Source organism: Camelus ferus, chromosome 17, assembly GCF_009834535.1.
Source record: "Camelus ferus isolate YT-003-E chromosome 17, BCGSAC_Cfer_1.0, whole genome shotgun sequence".
Taxonomy (NCBI): Eukaryota; Metazoa; Chordata; class Mammalia; order Artiodactyla; family Camelidae; genus Camelus; species Camelus ferus.
In genome coordinates, this window is record NC_045712.1 from 7,316,645 (window position 1) to 7,335,635 (window position 18,991).

General features: G+C 40.0%; 1 protein-coding gene across 3 annotated transcripts in view; it reads left to right on the forward strand.

Annotated features, from left to right (window-relative positions):
• Positions 1-3,981: 3,981 nt before the first annotated feature.
• Positions 3,982-18,991, forward strand: part of SHQ1 (SHQ1, H/ACA ribonucleoprotein assembly factor) — a 183,449-nt gene continuing 168,439 nt past the window's right edge. For 2 of the 3 annotated variants that reach the window (XM_032458087.1, XM_032458088.1), the window contains exons 1-5: positions 3,982-4,263; positions 7,997-8,061; positions 9,597-9,719; positions 10,760-10,923; positions 18,734-18,846. In XM_032458087.1, coding sequence (XP_032313978.1) covers positions 4,121-4,263; positions 7,997-8,061; positions 9,597-9,719; positions 10,760-10,923; positions 18,734-18,846 — 608 coding nt within the window. In that variant the 5' untranslated portion in view covers positions 3,982-4,120. The remainder of the gene's footprint in view (positions 4,264-7,996; positions 8,062-9,596; positions 9,720-10,759; positions 10,924-18,733; positions 18,847-18,991) is intronic. The other variant, XM_006175220.3, reaches the window with a different exon arrangement.

Consider the following 18,991-nt stretch of genomic DNA (forward strand, 5'->3'; position numbering starts at 1 on the left):
CCCCAAAATACCTGAAGTAGAGAAACCCTGGATTAGGTCAAGTCTTTGGAGAAGAGGTCATCTAGAACTTTTTCTGCCAGTGACAGATGGGCTCCCTGGTTCCATAAAGAGTGTCTGGGCAGGGCATCCAAACAGTGCCTCTCATGGATGTCTTTTAGGTGTATGGCATTAAACAGTGAAGGAAGTTCAAAATGCTGTTTGGTTAGCATTCCCTTGTGATGTGCATTTCATCTACTGGGATGGGACTAGCATCTTGAAATATATGTTGCTAAGCCCTTAGCTATAAACTGCACAAAAATGTCCCATACACACACACACACACCCCTCACTGGGATCAGCTATAGCTGGTTTAGATTTCCTCACTGAACTTGTATAAAACTGAGACTAAATCTTACCTGAAATACCCATTAGTATGTTGTATTACTGCTAAAGCTGTGCTTATTTTGAATGGGCTGAAGGATTGGTATATTGATTGAAAAAAAACAGTTGTACTTAACTCTAAAGGGGTTTTCAAAACATTAGAGACATCACCAGTGTCAGACTGCTCTGTATGCATCCTGTTGGGACCATCCCTTAAACCTGTTTTACAATCTAGTATTTATCTGTAAGTTATCCAAGCCCTCTTAGAATCAGTTTATAACTTAGATTTGCAAAACTCAGGATATCTAGTCCCATTGTATAAAAAAGGATATTTTTTTTAAACTTAAAATGTGTTATCGAGTTTGTATTCTAACTTTTGTATTTTTATTCTAATTTTATGATCTATGCTTATGATTCTACCATTGGTTTCATATTTTTCCTCTCTTGAAATGAATCTCACCTTGTTCACTTTCTAAGAGTTAACAATATTAACACTGACAAATAAGAAAGGTACAATTATGATATAATATTCTTGACCAAAAAGTAGTCAAAATAAAATATTATAATGCTATGTTAGGTGAAAAAAGTGAAAATATAGAGTATGATACCATTTTTGTTTAAAATCTTTCTGTACTTTTATGAATAGACTGAGTCTGAAAAGACGTATACCAACATAATAACAGTAGTTAAGGTACAGTTTTCAAGTTCTGTGTAAGATCCCACCATCTCCCCAAAATGGCTCATAGAGAATGAACTATAGTTATAAACAGCTTATTCAGGAAGCTATTTCCAATATAGGTTAAAACTGTTCTGACATAACATTGTCTTAGTTGCCTATATGCCTGCCACCTTCTGGAAACAAGGGGCACTTCACCATTAAAAGACTTCAAACAGTAGAACTTTGTGATATGGCTGAAACTGAAATTGTTTATAGAAAATATTTTTTAAACGTAACATTTAATTTTGAAACTTGTGGATCAAAATCAAGACCCAAAGAGGGAATAACTTAATATAATTGGAGATGCCACATTATACACTTTTTCTCTATAAATTGGCCACAGAAAACAACTATTTTTAAAATAGTGAAAAGCCATCCAAAAGTAAACCTTACAGAGGGTATAGCTCAGGGGTAGAGCATTTGACTGCAAAAGTAAACCTTAAGGAAATGAAAGAACAAACAAAATACAACAACTTTTAATGCTCAAAAATGATGAAAAATTTCATTCCTGCTTGTTTTCCCTCTAAAGCAGAGTTAACAGGAAATGTTGAAATAGGGTCTTTATTTTCAAGCAACAGGAACTCAGTTAGATCTCTAAATCAACATTGGTATGTTTAAAAAAGCACCCAAGAAAAATAATAAAATAATGTTGCAGATTTACATTTATAGTGTGATAATGTCTCCATGCACGTACAAACATAAAGTAACAGGGTACCTAGAAATGCATATAGAAATATAAAGTCTGCAAGAGTGGCTAGAGGGATTGCCTTTGGGGAGGCAGGAAAAAGGACCAAAGTTGGACAACAATCAAGGGAAATTTATTTGTAATATTCTGTCTTTTAAAAAGGAGAAAGAGTTTTTAACTTGTGTAATTTACCACTAATTAGAAATACAAAAATAAAGTGAACTATGTCATGCAAATAAAATAACAACAGATCCCTGTTATATAGTTGCATCTATCAGGATTTTGTGATACAGCAAATGCAGTATATATTTCCTATAAATAAATAAATAACAGTGGAAATGTACTATATAGTCTGTTTATCTGTATTGTAATCATGTGTCTGTGTTGCCAAACAAAGAATATCCAGGAAGTGCACAGCTCTACTTTGTAAAGTGTTTTCAAATAGAGTTTTCTCATGCATAGTTTCAGTCTTAGTTAGTTCCTTGGCATTAATAATTTTAAAATATTAATGCTTGTGACATACAGGAATGAGGTCCCATAATAGATATAAGGAGTATTTGCAGGGAAGCTAATTTGGAATAAGGCCTATCTCAAGGGACCTTTTGAGGGCTTTACTAATTCCAAGTTTATATCAATTCATTTTCAATATTATTTGTAAGGCTTAATGTAGTCTAAGGCAGGGATGTGGTAACAATGTGAAATGAGGTGGGTAGGTGGTCAGCTCTGTAGTATTTTATAGCTTAGGCTCAAGAATCAGACTCACCTGGGTTTCAATTCCCATGGCACCACTCAGTAGCTGTGTAATCCTGTGCAAACCACGGGGATATATAATGCTTAGTTCATAGAGCTGTCAGAATGGGACAATGAAATCATTATAAAGGATACGGTGCAGTGGATACTGAGTATTCAATCAATTCAATTAATCCCTCTGCTACCCAAGGAATGGATGAATTCGTAAAGAGTACTTGTTAAATTATTTTACACATAATCTCTTATTTTGTCGTTATCAAAACTCCCAGATTTAAGCAGAGTGATTTTTATTTTTATTTTTAAATTTTATTTACTCCTGTTAATATGTTTTCCTGAGTCCTAACTAATTTTCAAGACTCATAAAAAATTGGGGGTTGAAAAGGCTTTTGACGTTATCTGGCTCACTGTCCCCAGAGATGACTTTCACCTGTCTTCCACTGACATTTAAAACCATTTAAATACATTTCCTGAACTACTTTAGTTACTGGTGGAATAACAGGAAATGAAATGAGAGGCAAGGCCACGGGAATACTCGGGGGAAGAGGGGAACTAGTGGGAGAGACACTAGAAGAATATGACCAGCACACACTAAAAAGGGGAAATACAAGGAAGAGAAGGAAAAAAGACAGAAAAGAGGACCTCGAATAAGTGTAAGGAGAAAAGTGGGAAAAAGAAAGAAGGGAAAGTACAGAGGCACTGCAATTCGTCAGTGCTGGTACTAACAGGGTTTAAGAGTCAGACGTGCTGGGGTCTGGTAATTGTAAAATGCATGACTATGAGACATATTGCTTAACCTCCGTAAGTTGTGTTCTTCGGAGTTCGTAGCGTAGACTAAATAAGTGAGATGGACGCTCTCTGAACGAGAAAACTATTTAAATAAGGAATAAGGAAGAGGAGGAAAGTGGCAGAAAAAGATAGAGGCAGAGGGATGCGGAGGCGGGGAGTGAGGAGAGAGAAACAGAGAAATACTGAGAGGGAGAACGGGGAATTGTTGACAAAGCAGGTGAGAGCTAAGGAAAACCACAGTAACGATGCTTCTGTGGCTACTGCGGTGACTGCTCTAACACACCGGGCATTGACAACTTGCCAGGTACGTTGTTACGTACGTTGTACATAATTTCATGCTATCCTCACATCACGTCTGTGCCGCTAGGTTCTATTCTCATTTTATAGAAGAGCTATCTGAAGCTTGGAGAGGTTTTCTATGTTTTCCAAGGTCTTACAGCTGGGAATTGGCGAGACAGGATTCAAACGCAGGTCTTACTGCCTGCAAAGCCAAAGCTGTTAAAATCATCCGTAAGAACCTCCAAAGAGGCTTGGTGGGTCTAAGGCGAACTCCTGTCGAAGTTCTTCCAAGTATGCCCTGGGTTCAGTTTCTACTCACAAAGCCTTACTCACCAGGTCCCCCTCCCGACTAACCGAGTCCCGTCTCCATGGAGATCGGCGTGGGGCGGGACTTCCTCTCACGCACGAGCACTTCCGTCTCGCGCCGGAAGCGCCGTACCTAGCAGATCTGGTACTTCCTCGCGCGGAGTTGGAGAGTTTGAGTGGCGGGACCGTGGCGGCTGCGAGAGTGAGCAGTTTGGGCACCCGAGTCTGGTGCGGCGATGCTTACCCCGGCGTTCGACCTCAGCCAGGACTCCAACTTCCTGACTATCGCTATCCGCGTGCCCTACGCCCGGGTCTCTGAGTTCGACGTCTACTTCGAGGGGGTCGACTTCAAGTTCTACGCCAAGCCGTACTTTCTCAGGCGAGTTCTGGGTGTCTGGCCCTGGGAAGAGCGTGTTTTGGGCATTCATTCATTCCTTCACTCATTGAATAACTGCCTATCGAGGGAGGCTGAAAGGACAAGGGAGCACTTCTCGGCGTCATTACTGCCTTTTTGAGGTCTCCGCAGCAGGTGCCTAGGAAGCGAACCGTTCGAGGCGTCTGCTCTGGATGCTGCAGAAGTTCATACCCTTCTTGAGCATTCTTACAGCCCCCCCCCCCCCATGGAAGAGATTGCGGAGCCACTTTAAAACGTGGAGTTTGGGACCATATCACCTTACAGTGTCTGTCCTGTCTCCCTAGTTTTTGCCTCCTTTTCATTTTTCTTTTAGCTCTGTGTTAGTTCTTGCCCTGGGACAGCGCCTTCTGACTTCCTACCTGACCGGTCCGTTTGATTTTTCTCAGTCCACGTTCTGTTTCCAGACCCCTTGGCTGACTGCTCCCTGCTATCTGAAATTTTTGCCCTCCTTGGCTCCGTTGACGCCAGAGTAGTCTCTCCTACCTCCTCGTTGTCTGCTCCTTTTCTATTTATCTAATTTTGCCCCTTCTTTGTGGTTGTCGTCCACCAAGCCTCAGTGAGGGGCCTTCACCACCTGTCAGTTTGCATTTTTCTCCTTGCAGAACCATAACAGCAGTGGTAACAGCTAACACTTAGTACCCCCCTTCTGGATGGCGCGCAAGCAGTGGGTTTCAGTGGGGGGGGGGGGGGTTAATTGCTTCTGCGCATTATCATTCTGCCTGCACAGCGATCCTTGGAGATAGACATTATTATTAGCCCCATTTTACTAAAGACACTACCAGATTATTCTTCCTCAACATTGTCAATACCTTGTTCTCTCTTTTCTGCAGAGGGAGAATCCATTCTCATCTTTCTCATTCAAGTGTGGTTCTAGCCTGTCTTCCCTGCCCAAGTACTTTCAGAATACAGACATTCCTCTTGAGTCAAGCTGGTTCCTTTGCAGTTTTACTCTGATATCCATTAGGCTTTAACTTAATCCACCTGCTTGAATACCTGCATAGCCCTCTTTCTTCACTCATTCACTTCTTTGCTTGATTTATCAAGCTAATGTTATGTTCCAGGTTCTGTTTTCAGTATTGGGGATGTACTAGTGTCTTTTGTAGTTTACGGTCTAAGGGGGAGAGAAAAACAATAAATGAACAAGTAAGCATGTAACTACGAATTGTGGTAATTTCCCTGAAGGAAAATAAAGTGCCCTAATAGAGAGTAAATGGGAGCCTGGGTTTATATAAAGTGGCTAGGGAAAGCCTTTCTGAAGAGGTGATATTTAAGCCAAAACATGAAGAATAGGATGATGATGATGATGGTGTTAGCAAATATTTATTGAAGTTTTACTCCAGGTTAGTGCTTTATGTGAATTATATCATGTGATTTTAGGATAGTCCTGTAAAGTAGGCTCTGTTGTTTACCTGTGTTAGAAATGAGGGATCAGAGGCTCAGAGAAAAGATCTTAAATGAGATAGGATCATAAAATAAAGCAAATATAGTAAAATAAAAATTTGAGTATAAAAGCCACTTGCTTAAGTTTGGGAGTTTTGATGAAGACAAAATAAGAGGCTATGTGTGAAGCAATGTAAAGAATACTCTATACAAATTCATCCATTCCTTGGGCAGCAGAGGCTTGGGAGTTGGGCACATGTGGGTCTCAGCACACTTAAAATTCTTTGACTTTTGGCACATTATTCAGTCTCAGCTTCCTAATCTGTAAAATGGGACTAATACTAGTGCTCTTGAAGAGTTGATGTGAAAATTGAGATAATGCCTGCGTAGTCCTTATTACCATGCCTGGTAATTAACTATGTGTTCAATAAATAGTAGGTATTATTATTTATTAATGGGACCTACTGTTGCAGTTAACCTGTTGCCAAATAATTGATCAAACCCAATGATGTAAAACAATCATTTAACTCCCTCTCCTGGTTTTTCTGCATTAAGAATTTGGTAAGAGCTTGTTTGGGCTGTCCTGGCTGGAGGTCTTCAATTTAGTTATAGTCGCATGGTAGCTGGACCTGGGACAGGAAGGGCCAAAGTAGCTGGTGACTGATAAGATGGGCAGAGGAGGGAATCTCTTTTCTTGTAGTCTCAGGACCTCCCTATGTGATCTCTTTTCATGGTCTGGTTTGTGATTCCTTCATGGAGCTGGACCACTACTGTAATAGCTGGAAGTTTAAGTGCACATGTTCCAGGGAGAATCCGTATCACCTGTAATAACCTAACCTCCGAAATTACACTGTCACTTCTGCTATATTGCATTGGTTAAAACAGTTCCAGAATCTCACTCAATTTTAAGGGGAGCAGACATAGATTCACTATTGGGAGGAGTGATGTGAGGTGGGTCATCTTTGAAAATACAGTTTGCTGCAGAATGCTAAAGGCAAAATGTCACTGCTCTCCTTGAAGAATTGAGAATGTAGCAGGGAAGCTGATCTGTGAACAAATATGATCTCTCCATCATGCATTAGGAATTTAACTCTACACTTGCAGAGAGTTTAGGAGAAGGGAGTTGATAATAATACCTTACGTTTTCTGGGTGCTTGCCTACTGTACCTGTCACAAGGCATTTGGCATTATTTGTTTCTCACGGTAAGTGTAGGTACAGATTCTGTTATTTCCCCCTTTCTATTGATGAGGAATATGAGCCTTGAAGTGAATTAACTTGTACAAAGAAGGTTACAGAACTGTTAAATGGCAGAACTGGGACTCAATTCAGATTCTGATAGTAAAGTCAGTGTTTGTACCCATTATAACTAACCAGTTTATTCGTAACTGAATTCTTACGCTGGGTTTAGAAGGGATGTTTTGTTCAGAAAATGTCGTACCTCCAGGAAACATTGAGATCAAAGGTAACTAGGTTGTAAAGCCCTGGCCCTTTTGGGGTCTGCCAGCTTCGATGATGATGATGATGATGTTGGTGTTGGAATAGGAAACAAGGGAAGGAGGATATGGGAGTAAAGGAGGTTCATATTTTAAGTTTGGAATGAAAAGGAGCTGGCCTGATACGTAGTACTGATGAGTTTAAGTTATTTAGTCGGTGTCAAGCAGCCATAGAAGCTTTTTCCATAGAAAAGGGACAATCAGCTTTCTGTTTTAGAAAAATTCTTTTGGGGGCCTCAGTGGAAGACTGACTGACCCAGGATAAAACTGCGAACAGGGAAATCAGTTCATGTCCTTTAGTAGAAAAGGGGGAAATCCCTATATAGTAATAATGAGATTTGAGAAAAACACTTTTGCTTTCTGCTTTTTTTTTTTCTAAGTGGTAATTTGCCCAGTGTAAACAATTACTTCTGTTGGTTCTTATTCTTTCTCATTTTTGGTTCTTTTTTTTTTTTTGGAAACCAGTTTGTACTCTTTTATTCAGCCCCTGCTGTGTCAGGCAACAGGTATATAAATAACTCTCATTAGGAAGGGGAAAGTACTATCATGTAGTGGTAACTTATATTTATTGTGGCTTTTGTTTTCAAGTATCTATTTTATGAGTAACTAGTGAGTATTCAAACAGAAAGATGAGTCATTTCTGTTTTCTTTTTTCTTAGCTAGTGAAGACATCTAAGTTACTTACTTTGTAAAATTTAAAAGCCAAGGAATTTCCTTTTAAAATGGTTAACAGATTTCACTGGTAGATGTATGCTATCACTGATGGCCACTTATGATACTTTATAATTTAAGGACTTCATGAGACCTTTTATTAAATCTGCAGATTAACCCTTCCTGGAAGAATTGTAGAAAATGGAAGTGAGCAGGGATCCTATGATGCAGATAAAGGTACTGCCTTTGGAATTTTTGTTAGTTTTTTCCTTTGGATTCTTCGTGTTAGAGTAGTTACATAATAATCTCCAGATACTATAGGGACCTTTGGGTGTGTGGCAGGTGCTATCTGTCCCTGTCACTCTTTATTGTTTCTTAATGTCCAGAGCCTATAATTCATGGATTTCTTAGCAATTACTGTTTCCTCAGTCCTTTAAAGTACTTCACAATATTCTTCAGAGTTAAATTTGTTAAATACTCTGGCTCTGTTTTCTAGAAGTTTTGTTTTCTACTCCTTCCTCCATTTAGTAACTGTTTAAAAGTTAAAGTTAGGTTATGGGAGGTGGCCTGTCAGAAAAGATATGGATGATTTTTGTAAGCTGTGAATCAAATTTTTCTTGTACAGTTTTCAAACTTAAAATTTAATTACGTGTAGGAGAGAGAGAACTTTCCATAGGGGGCATTTAAAGGCTGATTGAATTTTCATCTCTTAATTCATAAGCCCTTCATTTCAGCTTGCCTTGAAACTGTTTATTTTCCTTATATAGAAGTCACTGGATTTTCCTTTGTCACTGGATCTGAAATAAGAATACTCTCATTTGTGTAATAATAAGTGTACTCTTGTGCGATTTATTCAGTGAATATTCATTGACCTCAGTGAACTAGGGTAAGGGAGGAAAGTTGGAATGAAAGAGTTAAATGACAAAGTTTTAACCCATAACACAGTACAACTAATGTGATAATGAAATATAATGAAGCTGCCTATCTAGGTAGTAAATCTGCTTTTAATTGCAGATATGTTGCATACTGAAGCAAAGTTGTTCACTTTTGAAAGTACACAGGGTTTTAGGAAGGTTGTCTATGTGGAAATATTTAGGCTTAGTTGTATTTGATATATTAGAATACGGTTAAGTACACTGAAAGAGCTAAAATGTTTTAAAATGTAAGGGTAGTGAATAATGTAATCCATTCATGGGAGAATCTAGATGAAGCTGATGAACCCAGTCAAAGAGAGGAAAGAAGCACATACGTGGAATTTGTGTCTGTGTTAGACAGACTTTAGGGATATATCTCTTGAGATATCGAAGAACTGCATCAAGGCATCATTGCCTTTTGAAAGATTTTGTGTATTTTTGAAACTACTGCTATTCTTCATTGGATTAGATATCCTGATTTTTTTAACCCCCTAGTCCAGAAATAAATTTTAAGAGTAGCTGCTGGCTGATTCTAAGCTATTGCCTTTTCAGTTGAGTTTGGGACTTGAACTTTTAGTATTATCAAGAGGTGAAGGTGGTATTGGGTATGACTGAAACATTCTGTGGCTTTAACAGATTAATTTCTCGTAGACATGACAGCTGAATCAGTGGTTTAGAAAAACCTTGTTTGAGCTTTTTTCCATGTTGAGTTTTATTCATTCACTATATAATAAGGGCATAATTTTGGAGCTCTGTGAAATAGATTTATAGTTTACCAAGATATCCATTTCTTGGGTATATTTGTGAAATCTTTGAATTTTTTAATCTAGCTAAGCAGGAAACAAATTTGTCTTTAAGGAATTTTTACCATTCGGTTGCCCAAAGAAACTCCTGGCCAGCATTTTGAAGGACTGAACATGTTAACTGCTTTACTGGCGCCAAGAAAATCCAGGACTGCGAAACCACTTGTGGAAGAAATAGGTATGCTTATTGCAGTTGGGAGGAAGTACAGATAAACAGAATATTCAGAATGCTATGTGTTTCTAGAGGAAGAAGGATATGGCAAATAGGAAGTTGGAGTAAATACTTGAGGTGACAAGATAAGGAGGTTGTGTGACAGCATGTGAAAATAGCTCATTTGGTGACACATAATTTAAAGACATTAAACAACTCTGTTGAACCAGTAGGTCAGTCATGTTTTGTGACCAACTGAAACAACATTTCTGTATTTAGCACAATATTGGCCTCTTGAGCTAAAATCAGAAGTGTACAATTCAGTGTCAACGTAAAGCAAACAGCACGTTGGTCAAGAAATGGCACATTTCCAACACCCTGGAATCCTCCCCTGTGTCTCCTCCTGGCTACTTCTCCTTTCTTACTCTCTGCAGTAACCACTGCCTCTGTTTTGCCACTTTTTGACTTGTGTATGTAATTCATACAGTAGCTGTTTTTTTGTTTTTTGTTTTTTTGTTTTTTTTGTCTGGCTTCTTTCACTTAAGATTTTGGTGAGATTTATTCATATATAGCTGAGGTCTGTTTGCTCTCATTGCACTTATTATTTATTTATCCTGCTACTGATGAAACATTGGGTCGGTTCCAGTTTTTTTTTCTTTGGCTAATAAGAATAGTGAGGCTAGGAGTGGGTGAAATAGGTGAAACGAACTGAGATGTACAAACCTCTAGTTATATAATAAGTAGGTCATGGGAATGTAATATACAGCATGAGGAACATGGTCAAGAGTAGTGTAATAACGCTACGTGGGGACAGGTGGTTACTAGACTTACCATGGTGATCGTTTCATTATGTTTGCAAATGTCAGACCATTATGTAGTACACTTGAACATAATCTTGTACATTAACTATAGCTCAGTATAAAAAAAAAGGATAGCAGGGCTACGCATATTCTTGTGTGTGTCTTTTGGGGTACATGAACAGGCATTTTTTCCCCCTATACTTTTCCTTCCCCAGGTTGTGCCTAGGAAATCCAGTGCTTTAACAAATTAGAATTTCACACATTTAGGTGCTTCTGAGGTTTCTGAGGAAGGAGTAGAAGATGACGATGATGAAGAGTTCGATTGGGAAGTTGAACAGTCCCCCTATGAGGAGGTACCGGAGAGTGCTTTGAATCCGGAGTGCCGCTATGGTTTTGGGAACTTACGATCGGGAGTGTTTCAGCGGTTGCAGGTATGTTTTTCTAAAAGACCTTAGTGTATAGGGTTTTACGATTTGCATATTTTAACTTCAGTTCTGCTCATACTTGGGGTTTTTTTTATAACAATTGTAGAAGGTGATGTATTTAGAGCACAAAGCTCAGCTCCTGGGATATAGTCATTACACAGATGTTCACTCCCTGCCGTTGCGCTGGCTGTGCTGCCCAGTCTTAACTGCCCTTGCAGGTGGAAGATGTCCTGGTCCTTTCCTTTTTTCTCCATGTCATTCGTTATTCTGGGCATGAAGTTTCCAGAATACAAAACAGAACCAAACCCCTCTCTCCTCATACTTCCTGAAAAGCTTTATGTTTGATACTTCTAAAAAATGAAAATCATGTACTACGTACGGCATGATGTCTCTTCTGTTCTTTTATTTAAATGGGCCAGACTATTCCTGGTGAGAATGGATTTGAGTCTTTTGCTCAAACTGTTTATTTCTTGATATACTTGGTAGGCACTCTTGTCCATTTACTTTCATGGGAGTTGAATGTAATCTCTTGTTGAAATCTGATCATTTATTGGTTAGGCTAAATGACATCGCTCTTTCTCTTCCTCAGACAATGTCAGAAATTCTACTTCATTAATAAAATGGAGAGGAGAGATTTTGGATGATTTTGTACTTAACGTTGTTAACGTTATGGAAAACGTATACCTAGAATGTTACATGATGAAAATGTTTGTGAACTGCTAATTTGGGGTCTTATGTTTTTTGTTTTTTTTAAATGAAGGAAGCATTGGTGAACAGATTTGTTGTTGTTGTTGTTGTTGTTGTTGTTGTTGTTGTTTTTACGTCATCCCTGTCTGGGTAGAGGATGTTAAGCCTGCTTAGAATGTAGTTTATTATAGTAAGACATATTTGAGTCTGCTGAGGAAAAGTCAAGGACCTGTATTTTAGGCCCACTTCTACCTCTGGTTAGATTTGAGGTGCAGGCCAATTATTTGACCACAAATAAGTTTCATCTCCTCTGTAAAATAGTGATTAAATTTGCTCACCTACTTTATAAGGCCATTTAGAAAATTGAAGGAGATGCTACATTGTGAAAACTCTGAAAAAAAGAATAGGATGCTAGAAAAACCTCTGCCCTTGAGAAATGTAAAATGCTCTCAAGGCTCCTTAAAGGGAACAAAATTGGAATTTACTTACAAGCAAATAATGCTGATGAGATACTTACTTCAAAAACCTTACATGCTTTTCTGCTGAATTATGGTTTCTCCACATTCTCTCTCCCTCATCACATTTCCTGGTGGTCTCTGAGGTAGACGTAGACAAGAATAGAGTCAGTTTTTTCTACAGGAGAAACGACAGCAAATGGACCTCAGTTGTTTGGCAGAGCTCGTTTGTGGTCAGTCTGTTTTGGGCTTGCCCATCTGAAGCTATAAATGAATGAGAGAAAAGTCACAGGCTGAGGACAGATTGTAAGTTCGGATTGAAAGTGCTTCCTGAGGCCAGGGAACTTGGTTTCTTAATTGCTGCTGCTGTTGAGGAGGGGCTTCTGCCATGTTGCCGAGAAGATGCAGGGATGCCATGATGTGAGCCTAGGCCAAGTCCCTGTGAAGTCAGAAGTTCTTGTATCTATTGAAATTGTTAAGTTGGTTTAAGAAAAAAGTTACTAAGAAATTTTTTTTTAAATCTTTTTGAATGTCTTAACTAATGCACCAAATCTCTAGATTCCTGTTACCCAGTTTAAAAAATAAAACCATACTCGTGTTTTGGAGCCCTGTGTATCTCTTCCTGACTGCACCTGTCTGTTTTCCCCTCAGAAAGAAACCATTGAATTTAATGTTTATTATTCCCGAACATTTAGCTACATTGTCTAAAATCATTAAGCTGTTCTTCAAATTTTAATTGAATGAACATTGTTGTTCCAAACCGTTTGAATGTGTATTTTCCTCAGTGTAGGGGAAAACAAAGTGTGCACTTGAGAAAATTCTAAAAGATAATATAAATAGTAATACTGCTAACAGTACAGGTGTATAACCCCACATGTGCCGTACAGGGATCACAGAAAGTTCTGAAGCTAAAAGTTTTTTATATTGAGTTTGATGACAAAACCTGATCTGAACTGATGTGAGTCTTTAAATGGTTTTACGGGGGTGTTTTTTGATCCCACTTAGTGTGCATTTTCAAAGATTTTGCTGTAGAAAGAGTAATGAATTTGAGTACAGGGTGCTGCCCCAGACTTCTTACAGGGGGTTAAAGAAAATGTGGTATGTGTGTACACCATGTTACTTTTCTGAACTTTTCAAAATCTGAATCCCAAAGCTCACTTCTCTCCAGGGGCCTTGAGTGACCCACATGGACCTTCAGTGACTGTGCAGTGGCAGCTAACAGCTGCTGGGCCCTTGGGAATCAGCTCCATGTTGGTATTCCATCAGGGCCTCACCACTTTTGCATGTGCATTTTACAGCAGACAAACCAATGTAGTCGTTAAAGACCCTTGTGCTTTCTCATATGAATTAAATATGTGGTCTCTGGTGTCCTTCCTGACAATGAAGAAATATCAGAACTTTTGAAACTCATATGTGAACCAAGATGCCAGTAATTGAAGGACACTCGCTCTGAGTTGTCAATGTAGATGTGTTTCATGAGATAGTGCCACAAAAATCCTACATAGTTGGTATTCCCTGCAGAGTTCTGTGGCAGTTCTATTTGTGACATTCCTATCACGTGGTTAAAAGCTGAGTGATCATGTAAGAGTACCATGTAAGATCTTTTTCTACAAGTAAAACAGCTGGAGGGAGGTGAGACCCTTACTGCATAAATAAGAGCTTTGAGTACAGGGTGCTGCCCCAGACTTCTTCTGTTTCAAAATGAAGTATTTAAGAAACCACCATTTTCTCAAGTAGTGAGAAGATGTTTTTCTCATAAGTTTATAGTTCCTCTAGTTCTATCTTTGGATGAGAAACTATCCATAAAGTTTTGTTGTCTACTTGAATTTTACTAGTATTTCTACAGTCTCTTTTTTCCCCTCATTAAATGAAATATAGCTTCATTTTTCCCTGATGATAAAAGCAATATATATTCATTATGAAAATACAATATAACAAAGAACATAAAACATCATCCATAATTCCAATACCCAGGTATCTTCCCTGAATTGAATAATTTAACCTTTATATTGCGGGGGAGGGGGTACAGTTTTTATTTCTTCCCCCCAGCCATTTACAGAGAGTTTGCTTGTGAACTTTTATATTTTATACTGGTACTGAGAAGAAAGTAAAAATATTTTTTGCTGAAACAAATTCTTTGTCACCCCTCCATACACACACCCGTGCACGCGCGTGCACACACACACAGTCTTTTTTCCTTTCTCAAATCGCTGCCAGCCACAGGGCGCCTTTGGAATACTGCCCTGGCTGCTCCAAGTCAGCAAGTCAGGACTTCACAACAGGCTCCTGGCGGCGGTGGCTGCCAGCAGCAACAATCCTAGAGTTTCTGGGCGCCAACCCAGCAAGCTCCCGGGACCACCGCTGCCAGCAGCCGCAGGACGCTGGCTCGCTGGCCCTTTGCTGGCCCTTTCCTTCCCTCAGCTACACTGGGAACCTGAGGCTGCTGTTGCCAGGAGACCTACTGGCCTGATGGGCACACAGTTTCTCACTTTCTTTCTGGAAAGTCTCTGCCTTCGCTCTGCTGAATTTACATTAGCCTGATTTAAATCCCTTATGACCTTTTCTTGGCAGAGTCTGTCTTTCAATAGCTCTAATAGCGGTGACCATAGTAATGCTTTAAAAACAAAGGAGAGAGAATCACATTCACCCTGCTGCGGTGTAACATTTCCCATCCTCTTTTCTGCCTTCCCTTTGGTTGACTGATGCCTTAGACAGGTTTCACTACCTTAAGCTAACTTTAAACTTTTTAGTTAGTTCCAGTTTCTCTTGAGGGTCCAGTTTGCACAGGGCCTCTGCAGATGCTCGTGCAAAGGACAGGCCTGTGCGGGGCTTGCACTGCTGTGGGTGTCCATGGTCTGCAGGGTACGAGCTGAGTCTGGAGAGGAGGGAGAGGAGGAGAGCAGGGACCTCATCTGTGTGTTTATTTCCGGGCCTCCAGCACCCAGAACAGCGTCTAGCTCAGAACAGGCCCACTGTTTGCTGAATGAGTGATTTGAACACCAGGCCCAGTGCTGGGGGTACAGTGAGAAAGAAAGAGGACCAGATCCCTGCCCTCAGGGAATATTCTAGTGGGGAGATACAAAGTAATCATGTAAAGCACAGATAAAGAAGATAATTTCAGATGGTGACAAGTGAAGGAAAAGGGGAGGTGATGTGGGAGATAGGGGTACAACTTTGGCTAGGAGGTCCCAAGAAGGCCCTTTTGAGGAGGCGACATTTGCTCTGAGTCCTGAATCATGAGAAAGGTACTGAAAACACAAAGATCCAGAGTTCCAGGAACAGCAAGAAGTCTGATGTATAGCTTGGGCATATTTGAACCCAGAAAAGGTGGGTAGGAGATCTGATTGAAATACAAGACAGGCTAGATTATGCAGAACTTTGAGCTGCAGTGAGAGGTCTGGGTTTATTCTTGAGGCAATTAGTGTTTTGAAATGTTTGTGGTTACTTCAGTCCAGTTACCCTCTGAAATGTGAGTCTGAAAGATTACACCCCGTTGGTGACCTTATATCTGGTCCAGGTGAAATAATGAAGCGAGACATTTTAATCTGCCCCCACTTTTGTCTTTATTGCTACTTGCAAGTGAGGAAGGTGAAGGGGAGGGGTAGGGCTCTCAGTAGGAAGTCAGCCAGTGAGCAACAGGGAACAGCAATGGAGCAGGGAGTCAGAGAGAAAGGCAGCTGACACTATGAAATGATCAAGCCCTGTACTTATACCTTCTCCATATTATTTCATTTAATCCTTGTAACAGCCTATGGGGACGGAATGATGTCCTCCGCACCCCAGATGGCCATGTGCTAATCCCAAGAACATGTGAATATGTTACGTTATACATGATTAAGTTGAGGATCTCGTGATGGGGAGAGTAGCCTGGATTAGCCAGTTGGGACCTATCTAAACTCAGGGTCCTAAGGGGCCTTAGGGAGGTAAGAGAGTCAAAGTGAAAAAAGAGAAGGCGTTTGATGATGGTACCCAGGGAGAAGGCGTGGTGATCAGGGGCTCTCAGCCCAGGAGTGAGGACAGCCAGCCTCTAAGGTGGAAAAATGGCAAAGAGACTGATTGTCCCCCAGAACCTCCAGAAAGAACCAGCCCTGCTGTCACATTCATTTTAGTCCAGTGAGACTGACTTGGGACTTGCGACCTCTAGAACTCCATGTGTGATGTGTTAAGCCACTGCGTTTATGGCAGTTTGTTACAGCAGCAAGAGGAAGCTTGTGCCCAGCCCCGTGGCAGACATGTCTCTGGCTCATTCACAGTGAGGCAGTCGAGGCTCAGAGAGGATGCACAATTAGACTATTTTGTCTAACTTCAAATTCACATTTTTCCTATTTCATCAGGCTGTTTTCAGAAGTGAGGGGGATGAGGAGAAGGCTGTGTGGGGGGCAGGGAACTCCTTGGGGCTAGAAGGAAGAAATTAGGGGACTGAAGGATGCTGGGGAGGGGGGCTTGGGGTCCATGGGTAGGAAGGGGGTCTCAGTACTCATCTGGCTGAGGGGAGTCCTGTGGATCCAGCCAGTCCTCTCCCGCAATACCTCCCTTAATGCCCCTCGCAGCTTTGGGGCTTGGTGCTGATTTCAGGCAGGTGAGGAGGTGAGGAGGAGTCCAGGTGGTATTGCCCGGGAGGGGATGTTTCTGATGGATTATGCCAGAACTCTGCAAGCACTTTCCCATGGAAGCTCTGCTTATAAACTCTTTGTATTGTGAGTGCTCTGTTTCCAGTTTATTGTGAGTTGAATAAACTTGTGGGCTGCCCCGAGAATCTAACTACTACTTATAATAGTATGTCCATAGGAAAATACATTCTAAGTCTCCCAAAAGTAAATTGTAGAAGAGCTTTTGGAATGCAATTTTTTTCCAAGTTTGGGGACAGCCTATAATCTGGTTTTTGCCTAGAATGTTTATACTTAAAAGTATTAAAATGTTCTGAATGTAACTTCCAAAAAGTTCTCTGGGCCCTTTCATTGTTCTAGAATGTGCTTATTAGGTTAAATGTTGTTGGTATTACTTGAGCTGAATGGACTGTGGTAGGAATGAGAGTTTGTTTTTTTTTTAATGCAGAAATTTTGATGTTGGGGGCAGTTCTGTATTCTGGTCTCTCCCTGGCTGATTCTGTATAGTTTGTTTTATTGTAGTGATTTTGCTGAACTGCAGCTGTCGACTCTTAAGTAAAACTTTCACTGATTGCTGATGACATGATACTATACATAGAAAATCCTAAAGATGCCACCAGAAAACTGTTAGAGCTCATTAACAAATTCGGTAAAGTTGCAGGATACAAAATTAATACACAGAAATCTGTTGCATTTCTATACAACATTGAAATATCAGAAGGAGAAATTAAGGAAATAATCCCATTTATCATTGCTTCAAGAAGAATAAAATACCTAGGAATAAACCTACCTAAGGAAGCAAAAGAGCTGTATTCTGAAAACTGTAAGATGAAAGAAATTGAAGATGACACAAACAGATGAAAAGATGTACTGTATTCTTGGATGGGAAGAAGCAATATTGTGAAAATGACCATACTACCCAAAACAGCCTGCAGATTCAGTGCAATCCCTGTCAAAGTACCAGCGGCATTTTTCACAGAACTGGAACCAAAGCATTATAAAATTTGTGTGAAAACACAAAAGACCCTGAATAGCTAAAACTGTCTTGAGAAAGAAGAATGGAGCTGGAGGAATCACGCTCCCTAAGTTGAGGCTGCCGTTTACAAGCCTGCTTTAACAGTCTCCCTCCGCAGCTCTTCACCAAGTTGTTGCCCTTTATTTCTTTTCAGCTCGTATTCTTCAAGCTGCTTCCAGTTTGTTTACTTGTCCCTTGCGATTGGTAGTAGGAATGGGAAGGCTGAAGAAAGAAAAAAAGAGCTTTAGGAATATTTTGCTTTGTACAAGGTTTCTTTCTTTCGTAATTTGCATCAAAAGAAGAAAGACCATGTGGTATCCTAGGCCGTTTTACTAATGCACCTGTTTCTCTAGGGCTAGGCTCAGGAAATACACTGTGTGTCACTATGTATACATCTAAGTGAAGATGATTACAGTAAAGTTGAATTATTACCTAGGATTAGATTTTTAAATTTTCAAATGGAAAGTCATATATGTCAAAATTGCCCTTAAAAATTCTTGTTAGGGGTGAGAAGAAACAAGGACATAAATATAGAGCCCAGAGTTGGCTTGGCCTTAGGGGATTGACTGGAAATACTGGATTTGTGTTCAAGGGGAGTATTTACAGGGACACAAAAGTTATTTAACGTTTGGTTTGCTGATGTGGCAGCCCTGGCAGGAGCAGCTCCATCTTGGGTCTAGAAATTTATTTCAGCTTGCCTTTCACAACTTCCAAATCTCAAGGAGTAAATGGGGAATGGGTGGAGAATTAAATGTTTCTGTTTGCTTGCAAGGGTTTATTCTGTTGTTTTTCATGGTAAACTTTTATAGCCTTAATATATGTTAATCAGTTTGTTTGTTCTAAGGATTAAGTGAGATAATCTATGTGAAAATTAATAGGGACAGCAAGTAGTAGGTGTTTAGCAAACGTTTGCTGGAGTGACTGAATGTCATAGGTGGTATCACAGCTTGCTGATCAGTTTCTTCCTATGTTTTGGCATTTTGTACACAATTAGATTTTTCATGGCTGAAATAGGAGATAACAATTATTCTTTCTTGCCTGAGTGTTCTTAGGATGAATTGAATGATGTTATCGATATTAAGGATCCAGATTTCACTCCTGCAGCTGAACGAAGGCAGAAACGCCTGGCTGCTGAGCTGGCCAAGTTTGACCCTGATCATTATCTGTGAGTATTGAGGGTTTTTGTTTTTGTTTTTGTTTTTTTGCAGGGGGGTGGAGGTAATTAGGTTTATTTATTTACTTACTTTTTTTAGAGGAGGTACTGGGAGTTGAACCCAGGACCTTGTGCATGCTGAGCATGCGCTCTACCA